This window comes from Struthio camelus, chromosome 24, assembly GCF_040807025.1.
Source record: "Struthio camelus isolate bStrCam1 chromosome 24, bStrCam1.hap1, whole genome shotgun sequence".
Classification (NCBI taxonomy): domain Eukaryota; kingdom Metazoa; phylum Chordata; class Aves; order Struthioniformes; family Struthionidae; genus Struthio; species Struthio camelus.
Genome location: NC_090965.1, coordinates 4,818,389 through 4,843,264, shown reverse-complemented (window position 1 = coordinate 4,843,264; position 24,876 = coordinate 4,818,389). Strand labels below are relative to the sequence as shown.

At 54.8% G+C, this 24,876-nt stretch overlaps 2 protein-coding genes across 6 annotated transcripts; one reads left to right on the top strand and one right to left on the bottom strand.

The window, feature by feature from the left end:
- Positions 1-14,960, bottom strand: FGD2 (FYVE, RhoGEF and PH domain containing 2). 5 transcript variants are annotated; one of them, XM_068918057.1, is made up of 19 exons: positions 14,834-14,960; positions 13,849-13,985; positions 13,467-13,758; positions 10,652-10,930; positions 7,077-7,419; positions 6,346-6,426; positions 5,655-5,803; positions 5,080-5,236; positions 4,807-4,945; positions 4,191-4,249; positions 3,643-3,789; positions 3,134-3,226; positions 2,723-2,802; positions 2,614-2,644; positions 2,286-2,378; positions 1,889-2,014; positions 1,523-1,669; positions 800-943; positions 1-711 (listed from the first exon to the last, which is right to left on the bottom strand). In XM_068918057.1, the coding sequence occupies exons 4-19, from the start codon at positions 10,708-10,710 to the stop codon at positions 481-483; spliced, it is 2,079 nt and encodes a 692-aa protein (XP_068774158.1). In that variant the 5' UTR covers positions 10,711-10,930; positions 13,467-13,758; positions 13,849-13,985; positions 14,834-14,960; the 3' UTR covers positions 1-480. The 5 variants fall into 5 exon arrangements, with proteins under 5 accessions (XP_068774158.1, XP_009670862.2, XP_068774160.1 ...); XM_009672567.2 differs by having other exon boundaries at positions 13,467-13,985; XM_068918059.1 differs by having other exon boundaries at positions 6,346-6,428; positions 7,106-7,419; positions 13,467-13,985.
- MTCH1 (mitochondrial carrier 1) lies at positions 11,673-24,801 on the top strand. The gene is made up of 12 exons (XM_068918061.1): positions 11,673-11,840; positions 13,135-13,219; positions 14,969-15,075; positions 15,526-15,603; positions 15,968-16,025; positions 16,512-16,563; positions 17,420-17,479; positions 21,051-21,144; positions 21,375-21,422; positions 21,614-21,681; positions 22,435-22,510; positions 22,958-24,801. The coding sequence occupies exons 1-12, from the start codon at positions 11,673-11,675 to the stop codon at positions 23,030-23,032; spliced, it is 969 nt and encodes a 322-aa protein (XP_068774162.1). The 3' UTR covers positions 23,033-24,801.
- The last annotated feature ends 75 nt before the right edge of the window (positions 24,802-24,876 follow it).

The following is a 24,876-nucleotide window of genomic DNA, read 5'->3' as shown; positions in this document are numbered from 1 at the left end:
GGAATTGCAGGTGGGATTTATTGCAGAGGCCCCAATTGCACAGATGCTTTCACAAACCTGGGCATCCTGCACCATTGCCCGCCGCTCGGAGGAAGGCTGAGGCGTTGCTGCCCTCGGGCGGCAGCTGGTGGCACGGCACAGCGCGCAAGGGCCCCGCTGGCTGCGGGGGCGCAGGGTCCCTGCACCCCAAATCCCCCAGCTCTTCCCCCACCTCCCCGCTCGGGTGCCTCCATCGGCTCCCTCCAGGGTCCAGCTCCCCGTTGCGGAGCACGAGGAGGGAGGGGAAGGGGGATCCGGGTTGTCCGCGCGGCAGCAAACGCGCCCTCACCTTGCCTCTTTTGCGAAAGGGAAAACCAAAGCGCAGAGAGGTCGGGGGATCTGTCCAAAGCCGACCGGCAAGCGAGGGAGAGCAGGGAGGAGGTTCAACCCGCAGGGCAGCACTGTCGGGGCAGCCCCGGAGGTGGGCACGGCTTGTGGGGCTCATTCGGCTTCGTCAAAGGAGTCTGTGTCCTCGTCCTCCTCCGGGTGGGTGATCCCCGCAGCGGAGCGCGCCATGGCTCTCATCCAGCGCTGCTTCAGCTCCTCCGTGTCAGCCACGAAGGTGTAGACCTGCCGGGACTGTGCCAGTTGGAAGAGGTGGCGAGAGTCGCCCTGGGCCAGGTCCCTCACCTGGTAGCCCAGCAGCGGGATGGAGGTGTGAGCTCGGACGTCCTGTCGGGAGAACGGAGACAGCGGGTGGGAGGCAGGGGGACAGGCACGCCGGGCAGCCCCTTGCAGACGGAGCTGTGGCCGGCCTTACCTGGGGGGCCGCATAGATGTACAGCACGAGGGGGTCATCCCGCGGGATCACGAACCAGCCCCGCGTGCCTCCCTTGCCGTTCTTGTCCAGCAGCTGCAGGGAACTGCAGAGCAAACTCCTGCCCGATATCTCTGCTGCTTCTTTCTGCCAAGAAACCAGCAAACAAATCACTAAATAAGCAGGCATGGGGCAAGGCAGCAAAGGCACTGTTTGAAGGGCCATTTCCCAGGAAACTTCCTACTCCTGGATTTCCCACAAGTTGGTCTGTGGGCTCAGCCCCCTGGTCCGACATGCTCCTGAGCCACCACCTCAGCACCCCCTGCTCTGCCCGGTGTCACATAGCCTCAGGGACTCCCGCTGCGTCTCAGGAAACTGAGGCCCCGCAGAGATTTCTGAGTCTCCACAAAACGCCACAAACCAGGGGCAGGGGAGGGCTGATTCTAGCTGTGGGGAGCCTGCAGCGATCCTGCGGTGGAAGGAGCCCCGGATACCTGGGTCCCAAGGCTCAGGGAGGGGAGGGAGTGGGTTTAGCATGTCCAGCAGCCTCGCAAGCGCAGAGGCCCTCTCTGACTCCTGCGAGGGCTACTCCCACCCGTCTCCCGCTGCTGGCAGGCAGGAGCATGGCAGGGTAGTGACAGAGGGGCTAGGGACCGCGGTGGGCAACAGAGCTCAGAGAAAGAGGGACAGAGGACAAGGGAGGACAGGCAGAGAGGCAGAGCACACCTCCAGGATGCCTTTGTGCTTCCCCTCCCGGTCCTCGAGCACTACGTGGCCTGTCAGGAAGACGTAACACTCCTGGCACACGCGGTTCAGGCGGTTCCTGTCGTACTGCAGCTCGGCCTTGTAGTCGGAGCAGCGAGCGCACACCACCTACAGCCCCCAGACATGGACACTGGTGGGACTGGGGCAGGGCTGGAGGATCCCCAGGGACAACTCCATCCCCACAGGAGCAGAAACAGATGGCTGAGGACCAGAAGTGGCCCTGAGCCCTGGGAAAGGATAAAAGGCACATGAGAGCCATGTTCCTGCCCCAACTGCCACCTGAGCAGGCCAGGAGGGAGGGAGCACTGGGGGGACAGGGTCACTCACGTATCCACAAGCACGACAGTGGTGTCTCCGGCGCGTGATGGCGTTGAAGGGCTCCTTGCAGCGCATGCACATGGTCACCAGGTTGTCCCGCACCCACTGTGGGGCTCGACGGCCCAGCTCCTCTGTCTGGAGGTGGGAGATGGCATTGCTGGGGCAGGGGCTGGTGCTGGCTAGCCTTGGTGCAGTGGCCTTGCTCATGCCCCACTCAGCCTCCCTGGCTCCTCTTCTCTCTCTTCCCCCACTCAGCCCTTCTTCCTCTACCACGCCTCCCCCACGAGGATCTGTAGGGCTGTCTAGCTTGGGAAACTGAGGCACAGCAAGGTGAGCTCTCCCTGTGCTTCAGTGCAGGGGGAAGCTGGAGTCAGACAAGGCATGGAGAGGGCAGCAGAAGGGCTACCTTCAATGCAGGGGGCCCCATCTCTGGCCTATGCACAGCTGTCTTGAAGCTCTCACTCCTCTTCTCCCTCCTATCGATGGCATCCTGGAAGGCCTAGAGGGGAAAGCAGGGTTGGAGGGATGGCCGGGGAAGCAGTGCCAGCCACAAGCTGTGGACATGAGATCCTTAAATGCGAGGTCCTGGAGGGGGGCTGCAGCTGGCCTGGGAACCAGAGGGGCATCCCTGGACACACCAGCATGTGACACATGCTGGGGTGGGGGATCTGCCTGGGCAGGATCCTAGGCATTCAGCCAGGATGGGTGAGACTTCTCCCAGTACTCAGCCATACCTCGATCCAGGCATTCATCTCCTCCCTGGACCTGGGCGCAGAAAAGGAGATGGATGAGCTGGCGTCCCTCCTCCCTGAGGAGCCGCAGGGCCGTTGCCCTTCCCCTTACCTGGCCTGCAGCTCCAGCGTCCGCTGCTTGCCTGAGACCAGAAAGGTGTGAGGAAACTGCGTGTCATTCAGCTCCCGCACCTGAGAGAGGGACCAAAGAGAGGATGGGGAAGTGCTGAACCCACAACCAGCATGCTGGGACCTTCCTCCATAATGGGGGGACAGGAAGTTCCCTTGGCCACAAGCCCTTTGGCCCCTCGAATACTATGCGCGCAGGGTGGCACTGCAATCTCACAGGATCAGGCTGTATCAGCCAGTCCTGCACATCCATAAAGCCACCCCCGCTCCAGCTCCTCCCTCCATTCTCAGGAGGTCCTGGGCAGCAGCCACAGAGCTGGCTCCACTTTGAAGGGAGCCTCTGAAACCATTCCCCAGGGCACGGGGGACAATGCAAAGGCAAGATGCGTCTGACCTTTATGCCATCCACATTGATGCGGAGGTGGACCTGGAATTCGGCGCCCACCTGGATGACTTTGGGCGCACAGTACAGCAGCATGTTGTTGAACTGGGCAGTGGGAAAAGGAGAAGGTCAGTCTGGGCCCAGCAACCTGCCCTGGCCTGCTCAAGGCTGGGGGTTTCCCTGGGATCTGGGGTTCTTCACCCTCTTCAGACTGCGCTAGTTCATGGGAAGAATCCGGCCCCAAAAGTGACTGCTTCTGCCTCAGCCCTCTCCCACCCTGCAGAGGCAAAGCCCTCTGCAGGGTGACATCTCTAAAGGGTTGCCACGCTCAGGGGATCAGCAGTTTCCCAGCCACGTCCTTTATAGGGTGCCTGCACTGAGGGTTCAAACCCTTCCCGTTCCGCATTCACCCTCTCCAAGCGGAGACGTCCCAGCAGCAGCCCTGGCACCTCCAGCCAGGCTGTGCTGCCTCTCTCCCCATCCGCCCTCCCTGCCCTTCCCCCATGCATCCCGGCTCCCACCAGAAACAGGTACTTTTCCGATGTGCTGTTGTTGCGGGAGGAGATTTTTAGGACTGGTCCTTCCTTGATCAGCTCGTTGGAGGGATCCACAATGTCGTCCTCGAGGCCTAGCCTCTGATAGACCTCCCAGAGGTTCTGCAGCCGTTCCTGGGGGAGGCAGGGCGACACCACAGTGACCTGCTTCTAGGGGAATCCGAGCCTTTTCTGGTCCCCTGGCCTCCAGGCAAGGCATTGGAAGGCATCAAACGTCCACCAGCACCTTTGGCTGGAGGTGGCAGTGCAGGGGACAGAAGAGGATGATGATGTTCTGGGGACAACAGAAGAGTGGGACAACAGTGCCAGGGACAGAGCGGAGACTTGCTGGAGCAGCTGGAAGCTGGGGCTGGGAGGGGCAGTGGGGAGGAAGAGGTGCTGCAGAAAGGTGTCAGGGCCATAGTAGAAAGCCCAGGTCAGGCTCCTCCATCACCTCAGACAGGGTGTTACAGCTCAGTCACAACCTCAGTGTAGTGGCGCCCCTTCCATCCCCACCTCCCAAGACAGGCACTCACCATCTCAGCGATAGCCGCATTTGAGTGCTTGGCCGCCATGAAAATCATTTCCAAGGCCTCTGCAATGACAAGAGAAAAGAAACAGAGTTCAACACTTGCTGTGGAAGGGGTGCGAGAAACCCTTTGGTCTCTCCCATCCTTGGGAGCCACACGTCACTGGCTGCTACTGCCCTCCCCTGGACACAACCCGAATGGCCCTGAACACTGCACAGGCGTCTGGATCCAGACGGATTGCGCAGCGTGGACTAGTCCTGGGAGGACAGACAGGCTGGTCGTTTATCACTCCCATCCTAACAGAAGTGGGCACTGCCATGACCTGTAGAGGTCTGATACATCCCCCGGTCATTGCAGATCTCCCCAGGGGATGCTCGCCAGGGACCATCCTTGTCCTGAAACACCACCCACTTTCCCCACTGACCTCCCCACACCCAGAAGAGCAGAATAATCCCTCCTGGTTAGGAAAGGGTAAGACTGAGAGGTTTATCCAACAGCACAGGCTACCTGAGGAGAGAACCTCGGTGTCCTGATACCCATGAACAACCCCAGGGGCAGTCAATTCCCCTATAAACCCACCCTCCTACTCCCCACCACAGGGAGAGCCAGCTGGAGCCCTTACTCTTTGCATCGGCCCTGTCTGGGGACTCAGGTGGCAGTTTTTGGACATAATCTTTCAGGAGGAGTTCGTAGCGCGGGATTCTCTGCACAGGTTCCAGCATGTGGTGCTGCAGTGTTAGGTTAGCGCAGACCTTCCTCTTCTGGGGAGAGACGCCCATGCACAGAGAGACACGGTGACCATGCTGGCTCCCACTTCCTCAGACCTGCTCCCCTGCTACAGGGAGACCCCAGGAAAAAGTGCTGCAGTTCCCCACCCCACCGTGGCCCTCGTCACCTGGATGTCGGCAATGAGCTCCTGGAAAGGTGGCGATTTCTCCGACCAGGCAGTGATGAGCTCCACGGCCTTGTCAAAGTTTTTCACATATTCGCCGTACATCTTGAGGAATGGCGCAAGCTTCTGGATCACGTCCCCGATCCGCGGATTGGAACTCCTGTGGGAGGGAATTGCAGACCAGCACCTTCCTCAGCCCAGTGGGGAAGAAGGACGGTAAGAGATAAAGAGAAGGAGCAGCCCGGGCACAGTGGAGGACAGAGGTTTAACACTGTGACCTACTATGTCCCCATACACCATCCTGCTCTCCAGAACAGGTATGTGCCCAGCTGGCAGCCAGGCTAGGCAATAGCACCTGGCAGCCTGAGAACGTCCCTGAGTCACCTGAAGTGTCCTTCCCCTTCTCAGGAATACCCTGATGTGGGCTGGAGTGTTTTAAGGAAGTACTTTCCAGCACAAAGACATCTGGAGCAAAATGGGCTGAGCTCTCTGGTCCCACTGGGAGACCAAATCCACCACTACTCCCCACTCTGGGAAAGGAACCCAAGGAGGTCCTGCCTTCCTCTCCTCCAACTCACCAATTCTCCATGCGCTTCTGCAGCTCTGGCAAGAAGAACTTGGCATGGAACTGGTAGATGGAGGAGATGTTGGAGAAGATCATTTTCACCACCTCCTCTGGGACTGTCTTCCCATTTTTGGCTTCCTTCATCAGCTCCGTATAAAACACCTGAAAGAAAGGAGGGGTGAACAAGAGAGTCAGGAAGGGGCCCAGGGGCCTGCCCCCTCTCTGAGACCACCACATCGCTCGGTGGAGAGGACCGACTCCAGGCAGGAGCGAAATCCTAGGTCCTAGAAGAGAAGTTGGACTACAAAATAAACATAAAATGGGCTTTGCTGGGAAGTGACAAAGGGTGCTCCTTGGAGGCATAGGACAAGGGGCAGGCAAAGGCCAGACCCATCCTCTGGCTCTGAGGACCATCAGCCCAGCATGGCTCTCATCTGCATGGCTTCATGCTCTCCGAAACCTCCAGGAAAGAGTCTCTGGCCTGTGCATACCCTGAACTGTGCCCAGGCGCTGCCACAAAGTCCCAGCCCTGCCAAGGAGCACGGGACAACTAATGAGTGTGAACCTGTGCCTGGCCCTGCCTAGTTTCTCAGTGCAGGCCCAGTCCAAGCAGTGCCTGAGCTGCACTGGCAGAGGCTCACGATGGATGGCAACAGGGCTACCACATCCCAGACCTGTGCAGGCCACTCTGCTCCCCAGCTCACCTGGTCGAGAAGGTGGAGGCGGCCAACATAAGCCTGTTCTGTCTCCAGCAACTCCAGAGCAATTTTCTTTTCCTCTGGGTCCTGTTCAGGCAGAAGGGTTCACTCTTGCGGGCAGCAACATGAGCTGTCCCCACCGGCCTGAGGGGACTCTGCTCCCCAGTGTTCACAGCCCATAGCCCAGTATCAACCCAGACCTCGTTCTGAGCAAGGGTGAAGGACAGTCCTCAATAAAGCATACAGGAAAACCGAGGAAGGTGTCGCAGGGCCAGAGGGAAGCCTGGCTCACGTTCTCCTGGATGGCCCCTTTCTCTATGCCCATTTTCTCCTCGGCAATACAGGGCTAGCTATCCCAAGGAGTGAGGTAGGGTGGGATGGGTTAACCCTATGGTCTGCAATCCCACCAAGGCCTCTAAACACAGAGTCCTGCAGAAACACATCTGCAGTTGGCAAAGTGGGCCACAGCCCTGGGGATGCCTGGCAACAGTTCTGGCTGGGCCCGTCTAAGCATCCGACCCCAGAGCGTAGTTATATCAGAGCTGGAAGAGACAAGCCTTGTTTGGATCTATCTGACCACAGGGAACTTGTACCCATGGCACTTGGGAAGTGGCTACTTTTCCATCTCTATGTGCTCCAGCTCTTGCAGGGGCAAAGCCACTTGCTCAGAGCCAGCAGAGACCTCAGCTCCAATCCAGCCCACGCGACTCCCTGCCTGAGCGTGGGCACTGGCCAACCTGGCTTGCGCTGCCTCCAGAACTTAACTTGCCGCCTGGCTTGAGGCCCGAGTCCTGCTGCTTCCTCCAGTTGTCCTCGTTGATCTTGCGCCGGAAAGAGCGGAGGCATTTGAAACTGAGCCCCCGCTGACCCTGCTGCTCTTCCTGCCCTGCTGCTGAGGAAGGCTGTTTCTCCTCCTCCTCGCCCTCTTGCTCTGCTTGGTGCATGGTGGCCCTCTGGGAGTGTCTTTGGTCTTGACTCGACGGGGACCCCGGGAGCCCTTGGAGACAGCTGATTGCAGAGCTGGCCTGGGTGTGTCGAGCATGCCAGTCCCTCTGGGGGCTCCAGGGAAATTTGCAGGCCCTGCCACAGAGGAATCAGCATGATTAGCTTGTCCATTCCCCCAGCGTGGCGTGGCCAAGCCTCATCCCACCCAGCTCCTAAGCTCTGTGCTGTGGGCTGCCCCTGCCACAGCCATGCTGTTCCCCACACACCTCCACAGGCCGGCTCTGCACCGGCACTGGGTTAAGGCCACCTTTCTTAAGCAGAGGAGGCAAGACCCACCTACACCCCAGCAGGGTTTCTTAGCACTGGTGCTGCTCTGCCTCTGCTACAGCCCTTCTGACACAAAGCAGGCTCTGAAAGCACAGACATCCTCTGACGGGGCCACTTTCCAGCCTCTCTCCTCCCAGTGCCTCCCGCTGATGTGGTCGGTCCTTGTTCCCTGTTCTCATTTCTGCTCCAGAAGAGCATGACTTTGCCATTTAACCCATCTGCAGGCAGCATGCGCTACCTCAGTCTCCTTGGAAAGAGACAGTCCTCCCTGGTACCAGCAACACCTCCCAGACATCCACCAGCCATGTGTCTCTCCTTGGCACAGCCCATCTCTTCCTCTTGGGCATCACTAGAGTGGAGTGACCCAAAATCTGAGGCTTCTCTTGGTTTCCTATCCCATCCCAGGCTCCAGTTCCTCCTCCCTCATGCCAGCTCCTTGTGATAATGCAGAAACACATCAGTGGGTTTTGCTGAATGTTTCTAGCCAAAGCTGTGGGATGCAGTACACTGCCTGGATGGCTTCTCTTCCCTGTTTAGGGTGTTTTTTTTTCCAAAGCTGCCTCTTTCCCTACCTGCTCCACATCTCTCTGTAGGGTTGGCCCAGGCATGGTGCTATCCAAGCAGCCTCCAACCTGAATTTCTAGCTTAAAACTTGTTTTACCAATTCAGCTAGGTCCTGACTTGAGAAACCTGCCTGCCTCTGGATGCCTCTCACCAGCCTAACACCCTTCCAGGCAGTACCAATCCTCGATCATCCCGTTATCCTCAAAACCTCACCACTTCATCCTTCATCCCCAGGGACAGGCCAAATCCCACCTGAAGACCACTTCTACCTCTGGGCCTGGCTTTGTCACTTTGAATCCACATCAGACAAAATCTGGCTGTGTTGTTTATTTGTAGAGTGGCCTTGTCCCCGTTCCTGGCAGGATCCTCTTCCCCTTCAAGCCCACATCATTTAGCAGATGGCACATCTGGATCTCCTCTTGTCCACAGCAATTTACTGTCCAAAGCATAGCCTTGCCCTTTGTGGTGCTGGTATGGCTCTGGCTTTCTGTCTGCTGTCACTGCAAAGTTGAAGGCCTCCTTTAAAGCCTCCTTGGGCAGGAGGCTTTAAAAGCCCAGTGGCCAAGAGGCTTCGGCCAAGAAAACGGGTATGCATGGGTGGTGTTGCGGAGGGGTGGTTTTTCAGTTGTTTTTTCTCTTCCCTTTTCTGGTAAAGACAAGGAAGACAGAGCAGCAATGGGGGAGAAACCACACAGGGCACAGGCTTTGAAGATGACAGTGGTAGGTCATCTGTCATCCAAGAGCTGGTTTCTGTGGTAAATTACTCCAGGCAGGGACCAGAAAGACAGCCATTGGTGGACTGCAGACAAGAGTGGGATGAGGAGGAGGGGAAAAGCACGATGAAACTGGGCATAAATCTTGAAGTTACAGATAGGAGATATCTTGAGTTACAGAAGCCCATCTGAAGGGGGTGACAGGTCCTTCCTCATGCTGGTAAGCACGTATCTGTGGGCTCCTGAGTGCTCCCCCAGCCATGCATACCTTTCATGTGTGGGCATGCATAATCCTTCATGAGAGAGAGATGCTTTACTCATCTCTCCTGGTGTCCCTCAAAACCATGCCAGTCTGAACCTGCTGCCAGATCCGACAGATAACTTCTCCCTTTCTATTTGCAGTATGACTTGTGCTGACTTGGGCTAAACTCTGTTTTCTGTTCCAGAAGGAAGTCGCGTCCAGGTTCCCCAGCTTCCTCCAAAAGCCATAAAAGCTACTTTTATTTCCTCTTAACAAGACTCTCACTCATTAGGATAAACAACAAACACGCAGCAGCAGTGAAACAGAGGGATACCAAATACCACAAACGGTTCCAGCACAGCAACATCAAAGTCCAAATTTTGATTGTGAGACCATGGGACACCACCACTCCGCTGCAGCCATAAAGAGCACAAAGCCCAGGGTGAAGCATGCAACGGAGATGCGGACAAAGCATCTAGAGCAGAGGAAGGAAACTTCCAGAGGGGAATAAGGAAATCCAGGGTCTGACCATCTTTAGGAAGTGCTGCAAAATCCACCTGCCCAGCCACTCAGGGGAGCCACTCAGCCTCATAAGGCTCACTGATAGCACCTCACCGAGACACAGCGGGGCAGGAACTGCGATCCCTGGTTCACAGATGGGAACACTAAGGCACACCCCGCAACGATGACTCGCCCCAAGCCACAGAATTACCCCAACAGGGCAAAGCGGATCCGCTAGCTCCTACTCCGGCACATTCTGCTGCTCTGCGCTGTCTGTGGGTCCCAGCTCACGCTCTGAGAGAAGACGCTGTTTTACCAGGCAGCCTTGCAGCCCAAAAGAAATAGGCTCTATCTCATGACATGAGGCTTTCTGTTCCCCTTCTTAGGAGGCACATCTCTGCAAATAACGGGTTAGTCTGAGGTGAGCGTCTGAGACTCGGATCCTCATAGATACTCAAGCAGCTGATGCCCAAGGGCTGCAAAGACCCCCAACTATCCTCCTCTAAACCCAGGCCCTGGTGGGGCCAGTCTGGATGCAGAGGCTGTGGACAAGGCTGGAGATGTTGCTAGTGTGGCAGCGTGCTGGAGGAGCTGTTGAGGGAAATGTGCACACCTACCACCCCAGGGCCACCTTCTTGCCTCCAGGCCAGAACTGACTGGACATTTGCAAACCAAAATCCTTTTCGCTGGCAGCAGGAAAAAAGAGCATTTGCCAGGCAGGCTAACTGCAAAGGTGCTCGCGTGCAGAGGGAAGAACAAGCATGCCGCAATCAGACCCTGAACCAGGCACGCAAACCTCCACCGAAGTCAGTCACGTCCCACTGAGGTTTTCAGACTTCTGTCCATGACCCATAGGAGGAGGAGGAAGCCAGGGCAGATGTGAGCGCCAAAGAAGAGCAAGTCATCTAAACACCTTCTCTAAGGCCTTCAAATCATCTCCACCGTGGGTCTTCTTCCTTCCACGGCCCGGGCCGTGCGGAGCCCTACGGCTCCCACAGCTCCCAGCACGATCCCTCCTTACCTTTGGTCTTCAAACGCAGCCACCAGGTTTAACACGCTCCTTCGGTTATCGGCCTCCATGGCGTTGGCCTTATCTGCTCAGAGTGGATCCAAAGGCCCTAAGAGCCGCGGGGAGACACTGGCAGCTGCAGCTCCCCGCCGCCTCTCCGAGCTTCCCTCTCCCCCTCTGCCCGGAGATCTTGCTGGGACCCACGATGCTGTTTGGGCACGAGGATTTGCACAAGACAGGAACCATCTGCTGGCCTTCCTTCCGCGTAGGAGAGCTCATATCTGAGTTGACCTCAAAAGGAAAAGGGAAGAGGAAGCACGGCAGGTTGCAAGGAGGAGAAACATGGAGAAAACACTGGGAATTTGTTCGGTTTGGGAGACCTGGCCGCACGCCCCGGGCTGGCCGCACGACCGAGCCCAGAGCGCGGCAGCGGGGACGACGCGCTCGCGTGGGCCAGGCCGCAGACCTGTGGGAGCACGCGCCTGTCCGCCGGGACAGCGACCAGGCCGCGGGAGACCCCCGCTGGGGCAGCCGTCACCCAGGGCCCCCGACCCTGCCGCAGCCCCGCGTTCGACGCGGCGGTGACCTCCCTGTGCTGGGCCCTGCCGCTGGGGGTGCGAGGGGGCCCGCTGACCTGACCCCCGCCACGCTGCGCCCTGGGGACACTCCCCTGTGTTTAGGGGAGACCCTACCATAACAACCCCCCCTCCCTCACGCAGTGGTTCCGCCCGCTCCCCCTGCCCATCGCACAGTGGTTCTGCCCCGCCAATCACGCAGTGGCTCCACCCCCTCGGCCATCACATAGTGGTTCCGCCCCCGCCTATCACCCAGTAGCCCCACCCCCTACCCGTCACACACTGGTCGCATCACCCGCCCATCACACAGTGGCTCCGCCCCCCACCTATCACCCAGTGGCTCCACCCCCCGCCCGTCACACACCGGTTCCTCCCCCCGCCTATCACACGGTAGCTCCGCCCCCTCCCCGGGCCCTGACACAGGGGGCGGGGCGGCGCAGGCGCAGGCGCGGCGGGCCATGGCGGGCGAGGCGGCGCTGCCGCTGCCCCCGGCGGCGCGGGCGCCCCCTGGCGGCGGCGGGGGGGCGGCGGGCCGCGCCGAGGGCGGCGAGGGGCTGTTCGTGGCGCTGGGCGCCGGGCTGGCCGCCCTCAGCCACCCGCTGCTCTACGTCAAGCTGCTCGTCCAGGTCCGGGCCGCCGGGCGGCGGTGGGGGGAGCGGGCTGGGGCCTGCATGCTTGGGGGGGACCCCGCATAACGGGGGCGGGGACACGCTGTATGGGGGGGGCCCTATATAACAGGGGAAGGGGGTCGCCTATGTAACGGGGACAACACTGTATAACGGGGATGAGGACAGCCGGTACAGTGGGGACCCCTCTGTCCCAGGGGGTGAGGACCTCTATGCGGTGGGGGCCCCCCCCAGACCGTGGGGGATGAGGACACCCTGTACATTGGGGACCCCGCTATCATGCAGCATAGGGATGCCCTATATAAGGAAGGGGTGAGGACCCCTATGCAGTTGGGACCCCTGTATCAAGTGGGGGGTGGGACGGGGACACCCTCTACAATGAGGACTCCTATATAAGGGGGACCGTGTATATAGTGGGGTGATTGGGCTCATCCCCTGCTACCTAAAGGGGTCCCATCCTGTATAATGGGGACCACTTTGTAACAGGGGGAGGGACCCCCCCCTATAAAACAGAGGGATGAGGTCCCCTATGCAATGGGGACCCCTATATAATGATGGGATGGGTACCCCCTAATATAAGAGGGGATGAGGACACCCTGTGTAACAGGGATCCCTTGTAACAGGCAGGGTGGGACCCGTACATTACTGGGGGAGGAGGACCCCTGTACAAGGGGGAACCCCTCCATAGTGGGGGATTGGGACCCATTTATAAAACAGGGGATGTGGACACCCTGTATAACGGGGACCACTTTATAACAGGGGGAGGGGGGCCCTCTCTATAACGCAGGGATGAGGTCCCCTATATAATGGGGGGATGAGGACCACCGAATATAATGGGATGAAGATGCCCCGTGTAATGGGACATTGGTATAAAAGATGAAAGGGACCTTCTGTATCCTAAGGACCCCTGTAGGATGGAGACCCCTATAAAATGGGAGGGATGCGGGCCCCTGTATCATAGGGACCCCGTATAAAGGGGTGGGAAGGGACGCCCTGTGCCATGGAGACTCCCACCTGTTTTTGCAGGGAGTAAAGGAAGCCTCTTTGGGCTGGAGATCAGCCCCACAGGAGTGCCCTTAGCACTGGGGTCTTGCCAGTGGGGCTCCTGCGATGGCCAGGAAGCAGGCTGGGATTAAAACAGCGGGCTGCCTTATGGAAGCAGCTCATGCCTGAGCCTTGCAGGAGAGACGCAGCCCTTTGGCAGCTCATAGAAAAATGATCGAAGCCACAGGCCCAGCATGTTCAGGAACATAGGGATAGTGGCAGGGACCTGCTGACAGGGTTTCTCTTGAAGGTTGGGCATGAGCCTCTACCTCCAACTGTTGGAAGAAATGTGCTGGGAAGAAAAGTACTGTACCTGCCTGGCTTCTTCACATACGGTGAGCATTTCTTTCTGCCAGCGCAAGACCATGACTCGAAAACAGGATGAAAACGGGTGGGAGCTGCTTGCTAGGAGGCCAGGTACACCCAGCATGGTGTTGGACCCAGCACAGGCCAGTGCCTGTGCAAGCCAAACTTTAGCAGCGCTCCCACGTCTCCTTGCCAGCGGCATCCCTGCGCTCAATCTGAGGTTCAGAGGAGACGTAAAGTGCTACAACTAATTGAAAAGCCATCAGGTTTACGTACCTCTTGTTGCAAGGAGGGAAAAAGAAGGTGTTGGCCCGGACGCTTGGTGCTGGATCTTCTTCCCATGGCACGTTGCACTTCAGGGGCTCTGCAGCACAGCTTCAGCTGCTGTAGGGCGGATGGACCACAGAGAGGATGCTCTGCAGAGCCCTCTGCTCTTAGTACATATGCTGGCATTAGGAAGCGGTGGTTAAAGGTCTTGGCCGGTCTCTCATGTCGCTGCCAAACGAGAGGCTTGTTCCTTGGCTGGGGCTAATGTTTGGGCAAGAGCAGATTCGCTGGGGGGCAGAGACTGTAACGAGAGGAGGCTCACACTCAGGATGAACCAGCTGTTGGCTCTGTTTCGACAGTGCTTTGGTTTGCACCATAGCTGAGTACACACCGGGGGTTTATATGATGTAGGTTTGTCGGTGGAGGGTTTTGCATGCATAAGAGATGGTTAAGTTCCTTTCTTCACTACAAAACAGTCCTTCAATAACTTGGCCTCCTGCCCTGCTCATTTGTATTGTAGATGGAGCCCTAAAGGGACAGAAATACCAAGAAAAAGGGAAGGTAATATATTTAGAAGGAAAAAAAAATATTATTTTTCTCTCTTTGCGGGTGGAGCAGTGTGGGAGAGGTGGGCAAACATGGTGTGGCTTTGGGGGTTGCTTTCCCTCTTTCATAGAAGGTTTGTAGCGCGTTGAGGAAGGGGAGCGCATAGCCCTGAGAGCAGAGTTGAACTGACCCCAAAATCAGATGGCAGTACCTGAAGGACAGGAGGACCTGGTGCAGGAGCAGTACGGAAGCACTGCAAACCTGTCCTAGGGCTTCTGGGGCTGAAAGTGCTCCAGCAGTGCTCTATTAGAAGAAGATGCATTTTCGAAATAGATTTACAGCACTAGGATCTTCTGGGGCAAGGAATATGTGCTGTGCCTTCCTGGCTGCACTCAGAGCAGCAGAGGAGGAGGGCAGGAGCAGTTGGCACCTGCACAGCCCATAGCAGGCTGTATTCCATCCTGTTACACCAGGGATAAGTTGGATCTGTTGGGGTTTTTTTGGGCTGGAGACATGACTTGTCCACCATCTGGGAGAAGGTAGCAGGGCAGGAACTGAACCTGGGTATGTCAGATACATGTTCACCCCAACACTGACTTCCCAGGGCAGAGGGAGGAGATGACGCCATGCAGCACCTGGGAGATTATCCCTCCCTGACTTAGTTCAGGTCAAAGCACCTCTTAGCCCTTTCAGGTAGGCCGAACATAATCAAAAGACTAGAATTAGCCCAAAAATCTGGAGTTATCCTCCCAGTTTAGACAAATACAACAGAATACTTAAGAATCTATTATTTCTTATCTGAACTAGAACTTTTCCAATGAATTACTTACGGGGGGGACTGCAGAGCAGCTGTTGTGACGTGCTGAGCCCTGGTGTGGTTTAGGCTGAGCACTGGAGGTGTTCAGGGTGCTCGCTGCAGGTCGGCCGATTCCTGACTGACAGCGGTCTGGTGTTTTCTTACGCAGCCAGGCACATTGTGGAAGTCGATGGGAAAAAAGGCCTCTTCCGTGGTCTTACTCCTCGGCTCATCTCAAGCACTTTATCCACCATCACCAGGGGGAGCGTGAAGAAGGTAAAGGTCAGCTTTCGACTCCATAAATCAGCCTGCGGGGTCAGCCGGTGCTACTGCAGCAGAGCTAAGGAGCCTGCACGTGCTCACTCCCAGTCGTGGCTGCAGAGGAAAAGAATAAAGCATCGCTTTCTCTCCACCACTAACAGCTCTGAATAGATCTCCAGGACAAAAGGAGAACAGTGCCCATATCCCCTAAACTTATTTTGTAAATAATCCTATTTTAATTTGGCTGTTTGCTTGCCTTTTATCCTGTGTAAGCAGTCTTGTGACCCATTTCTTCCTCTCTTTTACTTTCCATCCTTCCTTTCTGTCTTCCTTCTTGCCTGTTTTCCTTCTCCTCTGGTCTAGAGCACAGGCTGCTCACCATTTCCTCCCGTCCTCAGATCCTGAGAGTTTGTGGGTCAGCATCTCTGTCAATTTTGACCATATGGTTCTGTTCTCCCTGCTCAGGCCTTTCCACTGGAGGACATGGAGCACGTTTCTAACAAGGATGATGTGAAGACTTCCCTCAGGAAAGTGGTGAAAGAGGTGAGAGATGTGGAGCACATCTGGGCATGGGTTGGAGAACATCTTCTGTTAATATTGCATGTTAATGAGTGATCAAGGGAGTTCACACTGGGGACATAACTAGAAATCAGAGGAAGCTAAAACAGGGGGTTGTGGGCAAAACTGCTCGGAAAGAAGCTGCGGGTACAGGCCTGGTTTAGTAGCCACTTGGGAGTCAGCTATAAAATATTTCATAGAAATAGTAGTGGGAGGTTTACTACTAACAGCAGATTTCAAAAGAGGTCTGAGACTGGTTTCCCTGTGTAAAGGAAATGGGACCTGACCCCGTGCAGATGGAGCTGCACAGTTTTTCATGCAGGTGTGTGGCTTTTTCTCCCCTTCACAGACATCTCATGAGATGATGATGCAGTGCGCGTCCCGGGTTGTCTCACATCCCCTGCACGGTGAGTCCTGCCCCTCCACCTGGCAGCCTGCTCCAGACCGAGGAGCCCTTGTCTTGGCAGCGCATCGTCCCAAGCCCCCTTTACTTGACGCATTTTTTACCCTTTATGGGAAATGGCTCCGTATGAATCTGCAGAACAAATGCAGGTCCAGAGCGGTCACTTGGAAAGCCTAACAGAGCGTGGCTATCAGGAGCTAATCCAACCGAGCATCAAGACAGTCTCTTCTCATTCACCTGAGAGATCATCCTAGAGATCCTGTTGGGGCCGGGGCCAGGAAATCCTCCCTTCACTTTCAGAGCAGGGGAGAGAAATGGTTTCTAACGAATCTTGTGATGGTGAGGACAACTGAGAGGAGTTTGAGGTGATCTGAGTTAGTTGAGGGAAGGGAGGGTGGAAGGGTCAACTTGTATTTTCCTTCGCATGCATCAGAAACAAATCAAGTGTAGTCACTTTAGGGTTCTCAACGCTGTGTTTCTTTCCTCCTAGTGATCTCTATGCGCTGCATGGTCCAGTTCGTAGGCCGGGAAGTCAAATACAGGTGAATGGCTGCAGCTTGAAGGTTTTGAGCACACAGAAGCACAAATCCTGGAGTCAGAAATGCCAGAGGCTCCCAGACAGTGGGGGATACGGTCACCCAGGAGGTCTGGGAGACCAAGGAGCAAATCTGAGCTGTGGCTAGAGAGTAAATGACTGCTGAGTGAAGGAAGGCTGGGGTCTGTCTGTGTCCTGTTAATTCAGCCTTATGCTGGTGGGTTTTCTGTGGCTGTACTGCACCTTGCTCATTACACGGTGGATTCCCTGCCTTTTTGCATTAGATGTTAATAGAAAGTGAAGACAGCAAGGACGCAGAGTAGGGTGGCACAGGTATTGCAAAGCATTGCTGTGGCTGTGCAAATCTGCATGTTTTCTGCAATCCTTTTTCAGTAGTACCTGAGCTGCCGTGACGAAGGTGCCTCTCTGCAGGGTGAAACTGCACGTGCAGCCACCTGAAAGTGTGCTAGACAACAGCAGCTAACCCACAACTCCCAGCATGAGCTCCCAAAGGCAGGACAGGGTTCCTCTGCTGAGAAACAGCCCAGTCAAAGCATATTACGTGCCGTGCTTGTGGCATGCGCATATGCAAACTCTTCTAGCCTCAGCTATTAAATGCAGTTGTAAGTTGAGCGTCAGCCCAGGGTTTATTGCAGGTTGGCAAACCGTAGACATGACCGTCTTTAGTGGGTTGAGGAGGAAAACTGTGCTGCCCACTGCATTGGTGGCACGATGACGCAACGGGGGACACTGAGGGGGAATGCTGCTGTGGCTGCATGCTGCAGAGTGCATGTGAAGCTGTGTGGGAGAGACAGACTGAGCTATAACTCTGCTTGGTTATAGCGCTTCTTCTTTCTCGACAGCGGTGTGTTCAGCGCCATTGGCAGGATATTTAAGGAAGAAGGGATCCTGGGATTCTTCGTGTACGTGAGTTCTTGTTTAAATACTTTCTCCCATAGTCTAAAGGTGCTGATGGCTCTCCTAGTCACTGCAAACATCATCGAAAGAAGTCATGCTCGGCTTCCCTCCTAGCTGAAATCTTGTTTGTCCACGGGACTCTCACATCGCTCCAGTGATCAGAGATTAAATCCATGCCTTTGCGAGAGCACCAGGTCTACCTATAGGTTTGGCCCAAGGGAAGGGCCAGATCATATCTTCAATCAAGCCTTCAGAATCCAGGGAAATCCCTTTATCTTTTCATACCTTTCTGCCTTGGCACTTTGTGTTTCAGCACAGAGCATTTAAAGCACTTGTTTGTGCAACAGGCACAAAGGGCAAGTGCAACAACGAGGCCCCTTGTTGAAATAAAAGCCAGGGCCTGGATAAGAAACACATTCCTTTTTAGAGCACCACGGGCGCTTGTAATTAGCAGGTGGTTCATGCTGGCAGCAGGTTTGCCCGTGCTTTGAGAGCACATGACGCATTGCTGCCTGATCCAGCCTGCACAGAGCTCAAAGGAGTTTCCACCTGGTTACAAAGCATGGCGAATCGGTGGTATTGCTAAAGCGGAGGTCTAGCAGATACATTTTTACTTCAACCCTTCATTAGCACTTCTTGCCTTTTTTTCACCTCTATATAAAACGGAGCCACCTGCTGCCTCTGCTCCCAGCAGGTAGGCAACTCACTTTATTACATCAATAATAGTAAAGGTGGCTCCCAAAATTCCAGGAAGGGCTTTTGGGCCAAATGCATTTGGCTCTGGAACCACAGAGATGGGAAATCTGGGCCTTCGCATGAGACGTGAACACATTGGCAAGAGGAGAGCAATTGCAGGGGGTCTTGCCTTTCTTTCCCCAAAGAGAAAGTCCAGAGGTCTGTAGAGGCCACCTTGGTCAACTGTCACCAGATCGTCCTCTCGTAGCCACTCTGCCAGGCTCTGGGGTCTGCCGTCCCAAGTCTCCTCCGTTAAACACAGATTTCTCCTCTCCTGAATACTGAGGCAGATGTTCCCCACACCCAACGCATGGCTGAAGCGTGCTGCCCACCGGCCCTCACCAACGCTCCCCTCTCCTCCTGTCTGGACACCATGCTAGAAAACAGCGTGTGAAAGGAGCCGGCCGTGTTCCCTTCCCCCACATAAAGTAAACACTGTTGGTAGCCTAATTAAACTTAATAGTTCACAGGAAAGGCTTTAACACAGCCCAAAATGTCTCAGGAGGGCTCTGAAGTTGTATGTGCTCTACCACTCCACTAGGAAATCTCATTGCTGTGGAGGAAACAAACTGCATCTGTAGGACCAAACTGCTGCTTTTCTGCTCTCAGCCCTCCCAGTGCAATCCAAACATATCCACTCCCTTAAAAATCACTGAAGTTCACTTATTTCTCCTGCCCTTAAAACTTGTATGCAGCATTATCAGCAGCACACGCTCACCCTGGATGTGTGCCTGGCTAGAGATAAATCTATCCCCTGAACGCTTTGGAGTTATGCTCCCCAATGTCTTTCTCTCACTTCCCCTCGTGCCTGCAGCAGCCTCCTGCCTGCCAGCAGGATCGAAAGGTGGTTGCAGGGCTCTGAAACGGACGTTTACTGTCACACATAGCTTGAAGATGGCTTGTCCCAGTCCTCCCCATCACTGGTGTTTCTCCTGCTGGATCGTAGAAGCAGACGGTTTGTGTCACTGTACATCATGCAGGCTTCCTCATCTGCTGCTGTGGCTTTTGAGCTTTTAATGATTTGTTATCTTTTAAAAATGTTTTTCCTAGTCCACATCTCCTTGGACATCTCACCAGCCTTGAGAGCTGTAGCACAAATGAATTTAATTTTCTCAGTCCCCTTTTGAGGCTCTCTTAGACCACTGATCTCCAGTCATCCCTCATCCGCAGGCCAAACATCATTACTTTGATGACTAAGGATAGAGAGGGATGTGATCTTTATTGCAAATGGAACAAATGATCCAATTCTTTATCAGATGGGTGAAGCTTTACTTACAAGGCTACCACCACCCAGTCCCAGTCCTGGACCAGCCCCTGTTCTGGAATTGCTCAAGCTCTTGTATTTTCAGCAGTTCAGGAACCTGCTCCAGACTTCCCTTTTGAGTTAGAGAAAGCATTTTCCCATCTCTCCAGGACCAGAGTGCCTTGATTTCTTTGTCCTGGCTGTTGCTCTCAGGCATTGTTTTTATTCAGCAGATCTTCTGTTGAGCACTTCTGCTCTTCTTAGCCCCAGCAACCTTGGCTGGGTCTCTAGAGCCACTCAGGCCTTGACAATAAGCAGTTTGACACCAAAAACACATGCATTGTAAAACAAGCGAAGCAATGAGGCTGGGTCAGAGGACGTGGTTCTGATGTCCTGGAGCAGCAAATGCAGCTGGTGCTGCTCCAGAGAGGCAGCACGTTGCTTGGGAACAAACATCTTGGACTTATGTGCTTGGAGGTGGCTCTTCCCAGCCCAGCAAACACCCACACAGCCATTAACAGCCATACTTAAAGAAGAACTCTTTGACTATCTCTGCTGGTGAAACACAGATTTAAAACACACCTGGATACTTCTGCAGTTTAACAATTGCATGAGCCAAAGCAGGCCATGCGTTCAGTGGCGGAGCAGATGCTGCCAAGGCTCTGACAAACACGGGAAGCCCTTTGACGCGCTTCATCCATGGTTTAAGGCCGTTAGAAGTAGCAGTGGAGGGAGGTAAAAGCAGAGGCACAATTCACCCCCATGTCCCCAGTGGCAGTGGGGACCAAGCCCAGATTCGGGGGCTGTGAAACTGGAGGGACCAGAGCACTGCCTGCAGCTAATCCGACTTTGCACTAGAGCAGACTTTATGGGAACAACCCCTCCCATTTTAATTTCTAAAACACTCAGAGAGGGAGGGAGAAAAACATCAAGTCTGGACCAGTGGATGGAGCCCAGTGGAGAGCATTGGGGTGAACCATGCCCACAGGCCAGGATGCTGCACTGCCGGGGGGGATCTGGAGAGCCCGGGGAGGGCTGCGGGCCCTGCTCCCCTCTCCTGAGCTGGGGGGGGAGGGGAAGTTCCCCATCTGCCCTGAGGTTAAAGGGGGACAGAGTTCCTCAAGAGGCAAATTCCTTGCTCTGCATCTAGAAGGGCTTCTATAACAGCTAGGGAAGACAAGCTTAACAGAAACCTACTTCACCTGTGTCTTTGTGGGGTTTCAAAACAGAAGTTGAGCCAAGAAGGGACGTGGGGAAGAACAAGGGAACCTGGCTGAGCTGTGCCCCTAATGACAGACCTGAAACCAGACCATCCCCTGGCCAGAGCAGGTGGTAGCGCTGCAGGCGTCCTCTCCTGGCCATATGCATTTGACCATATTTGAAGTGCTCTTCCTTTGCTACCCCTCACTCGATGACATCTTCCTTTCTCTCATCAGTTGCCTCTGAAAATGAAGATGCCTTTTGGGGTAGTGGGGTTCCTCTGTGCTGGCAGAGGGAGGGAGGGCTCAGCACATCTGAAGACAGCACTGGGACCCTTCTGCACCTTATATCTTTTTTTTTTTTTTTCTTTCCTCCTCTCTCTCCTATTACCATTTCAGCGGTTTAGTCCCTCACATCCTGGGGGATGTCATCTTCCTCTGGTGCTGCAACCTCTTGGCTCACTTCATCAACACATACGCAGTGGATGATAACGTGAGTGCAAGGGCCCAATGGAGGGTTTGGGGGACCCGTGCCAAGAATCCGCTGTTGTAAGGAGTTAATGGGAAGCAGGGGTTGATCTAACACACAAGGACACTCAGCTTTCTGCCTTGCTCCCCTGCCCCACCCGTCATCTCAGGCTTTCAGAAGGATGTCATGCAATAACTGTGACAGCCTGCTGTCAGCCACCTCCTCCACAATCCCTTTGGTTTCTGTTTTTCCAGTTCAGCCAGGCATCGGTGATCCGGAGCTACACGAAGTTCGTGATGGGGGTACGTAGGCAACGTCATTTCCACCTCTTCCTGCCCTCGTCTGTGGGGCGAGAGTCTGGGGCAAAGGCTATAGTGTTTGAAGCCTGTGCTTTATATCCAAAGATTGGGATAACTCTGCTAACGTGCAGCAGTAGCTAGCGTTTTTGACATGACGGACGCTGGAGAGACGCTACCATTTCCTTTTCTTTCAGATTGCTGTGAGCATGCTGACGTACCCGTTCCTTCTTGTGGGAGATCTCATGGCAGTGAACAACTGTGGGTATGTCGGTCACGCTGAGATCTAACAGTTTTGTTCCTTTCTTCCACCCCCTTGTTGCCTGAATCCTTTGCTAATGGTCATAAAGTTTTCATACAGAACCATAAACTATATGGTACCTTGCAGAGCTGGGTTGTTTCCTGTTCCAGGTTGCTTGTAATTTTAGATCAGAGGGTGCAGACAAGGGCAAGATAAAAGCTGAAGTGAAGAGGAATAGGGAGAGTTGTGGTGGTACGGTCTGGTCTCAGCTACACCAGAGGCAGAAGGGATCAAAAGGACCATACTGGCTCAGGGGAGCAGCACAAGGAAAAGCAGAGCTCTTGACGCAGCTGCAAGAGTGAGGAGAGACCTAGGAGGAAGCTGGATGAAGCAGGGATGTCTCCTTTGGCCCAGCTTGCTTTCCCAATCCCACTCCTGCCTGCTCCTCCTCTTGCGTTCATGTTTATGGGAAGTGGACTGTTACACCTCAGTGTCCCATTGCCTTGATGTCTGCTTGTCCTCAAAGACATAGATCCAGCACATAGTGCTGGACTCCTCACGTATCCAGGTAACACTACTTGTTTGTACGCTCCAGGGGTAATTAAATTACATGATCTGTTGCAGTGTAAACAACAAGCTGGTTGCTTGGCCTCCAGCCCAACACGGACACTATTTCTTGTGTCCCCGCTTGCACTTATTGCTCTTGTGTTACCTCTTGGCCTGGATAACGTGACTTCTGCACAGATGCCATCTCAGCTGTTTCTTGTTGCCATGCAGGTTGTGTGCTGGCCTCCCTCCCTACGCTCCTGCTTTTACATCCTGGATCCACTGCTGGAGGTACCTCAGGGCTCAGGTGAGGGAGTGCGGTGCACGTGTTGCTTGTGGGGCTTCCTCCAGCAGCGCTGCTCCTTCCCAAGGGCTCCAGCACTGCCCAAGCAACACCCACGCTGCATCCTTGACATGATCCGTAACCTGTTTCCTGTCCCTCTGGTTATGGCGTTTGTATGGCCTGGTACAAGGTGTGGTGGTGGTACCAGTGTGCCTGTTAGATGCCCCCTTCTGCAGGCCTGAGGAGTTACCCCCAGTTTGCAGCCCATTTGCAGATGTGTTGCACACAGCAAAGACACATGTTCCTGTGCCTCCTCAGAGAGCAGCCACGAGCCATCCCTGCTAGAACAGCTTCAGCTCTGGCAACTCCCCGTTCCAGCCTCCAGCAGCCACTGCCCTTGGCAGTCCTGGTGTGGGGGGTGGGTCGTGGTCACGGCTCAGCTCCCTCAAACCGCCTGCTCTTCTTCCTCAGGGCCAGTTGTTTCGCGGCTCCAGCCTGCTCTTCCGCAGAGCGCCTGCGCAAGCGGCCTGCTTCCCCATCGATTAACTCCCTCGGCTCACAGGAAGAGGTGATGAACTTGGACTCCTCAAGAAACCCTAAGCTTGTTTTGATACATACGTATTTTTCCTTTTCAATCCGAAGTCCATGGTACCAGAACAAGCCACCTCCTCTCCAGCAAGGCCAGTGACAAACTGGCCTGCGGAGAGCTGGCTTCAGACTCCAGCCAAGCCAAAGCCCCTCCTTCACGGCTAGTTCGACTGTGATGTGTAGCAGAGAAAGTAGAAGGGAGTTGGCCCTTTGGTCCAGGCTGTTGGTCTGGAGTCACTGGAACAGCCTGTTTTAAAGTGGAAAAGGCCCAGGTACTAAACAAACCAGCCCCAAGGCATTTGCTGGGAGCCAGTGTGGGGACAAAAGACTGCTTCATTCCGCCTGAGCTGAGAAGAGGCGAAAGATCCAAGGTTGCCTTGCTGGGAAAGCCACGCTAACAAATCTCCCATCTTGTCTCTTCTGGGCAAGCATTTGTGTGACCAGTAGCTCATCCTGGGCAAGGTCAACCCTGGGACCCATAGCTAAAGGTTTTGTGAGTACCTGAGCACTAGGGAATGCTCCATCTCCTGTGGTCATGAAAAGGAAATAATATTGAAACACATAAGGGAAACAGCATCCCAAAGATGCAGATACAACTTGTCTCCAGGACAGGGTTGGGACTTGAACTAAAAATGAAGGCGGCACTTGGGGTGGGATGTGCACTGTGCACGTTAACTGCTCCAGGAAAGCCTTTTGCAGCAGTCTGGTTCAGTGGGATCAACTGTATTTAGGATATAACCAATGGTTATAACCAATGGCTCAGTCCTGTTGGGTATAACCCAGACAAGCAGGGTGTACACATCCCTAGGGTGAGACAGGTCCAGGTGTCGCTGCTTCACCTAATGGACAAGGAGCTGTACAATACTGTGCTGGGCTGCTGCATGGGATTTTCCTGCTAACAGGCTTGCCTTCCAATATGGACATTAGGTCTGTTACTGTCTGGAGTAAAGGAATAGACCTTTAGATGGCAAAAGACTTGAGACATCATGATCATGGGCTCTTCACACATGCAGGGACTTGAAGATGCTCAGATGTGGCTGGGCATTTGTGTAGCAGAGCCCACCTGCAACAGCAGGGCAGGATTTAGCCTCAGCTCCCCAGACAGCAGTTTTTTTTCCACCAGCCTGTGCTGTTACTACAGCCAGGCAAGCTTCCCCCATTTCAGTTTCCCTCCTACTCCACAAAGGAGTTTTTTGCAACTGGTTCAGCATACTGCTGGACTTCTCTGTTGCAGGACCCAGGAAGAACTTCTGGGGGCCAGGAGCAGGTTTCCATGTGCTGCTGCAATGCTGCTAACACACACCGATGTCCTGACCAGCAGCCCCAGGGCATTTCCAGGTGTTTCTCCTGCACCCTAGGTGACTTCAGTTCTTGATACCTGCAGGGTTTTGAGAGGTAGCTGGGGTCACATCCCATGCCTGTCCTTCGGGGACCCAGCCTGCTGTTGCACAGAGGCTTTACTCCAAGAGATGGAGTTGATCTGCACCTCCAAGCCAGGGCCTGAGGGACACAGTGACAGGATTTGTGTTTGCTGGGACCAGCAGTCCCGAGCCCAGCTCCCTTTGGTGTTGTGCGGTCAGTCCACTCCTTCCTTCCCCCTCAGCCTTCCTCCAGTACAGCTTATATTAAAAATCACAAAACTAAAATAATGCATGGTCCTATTCTGTAACATGGGAGATTCTTTCAAAGAGGTTTTAACTGCTCCAAAATACAGCTATTAAAAACCATCTCTTGAGTGTTTCCTTTTTAAAGATTTTCATTTCTGTTGGATAGCAGCTTCCCTCGCTCAGGGAAGGTTTTGG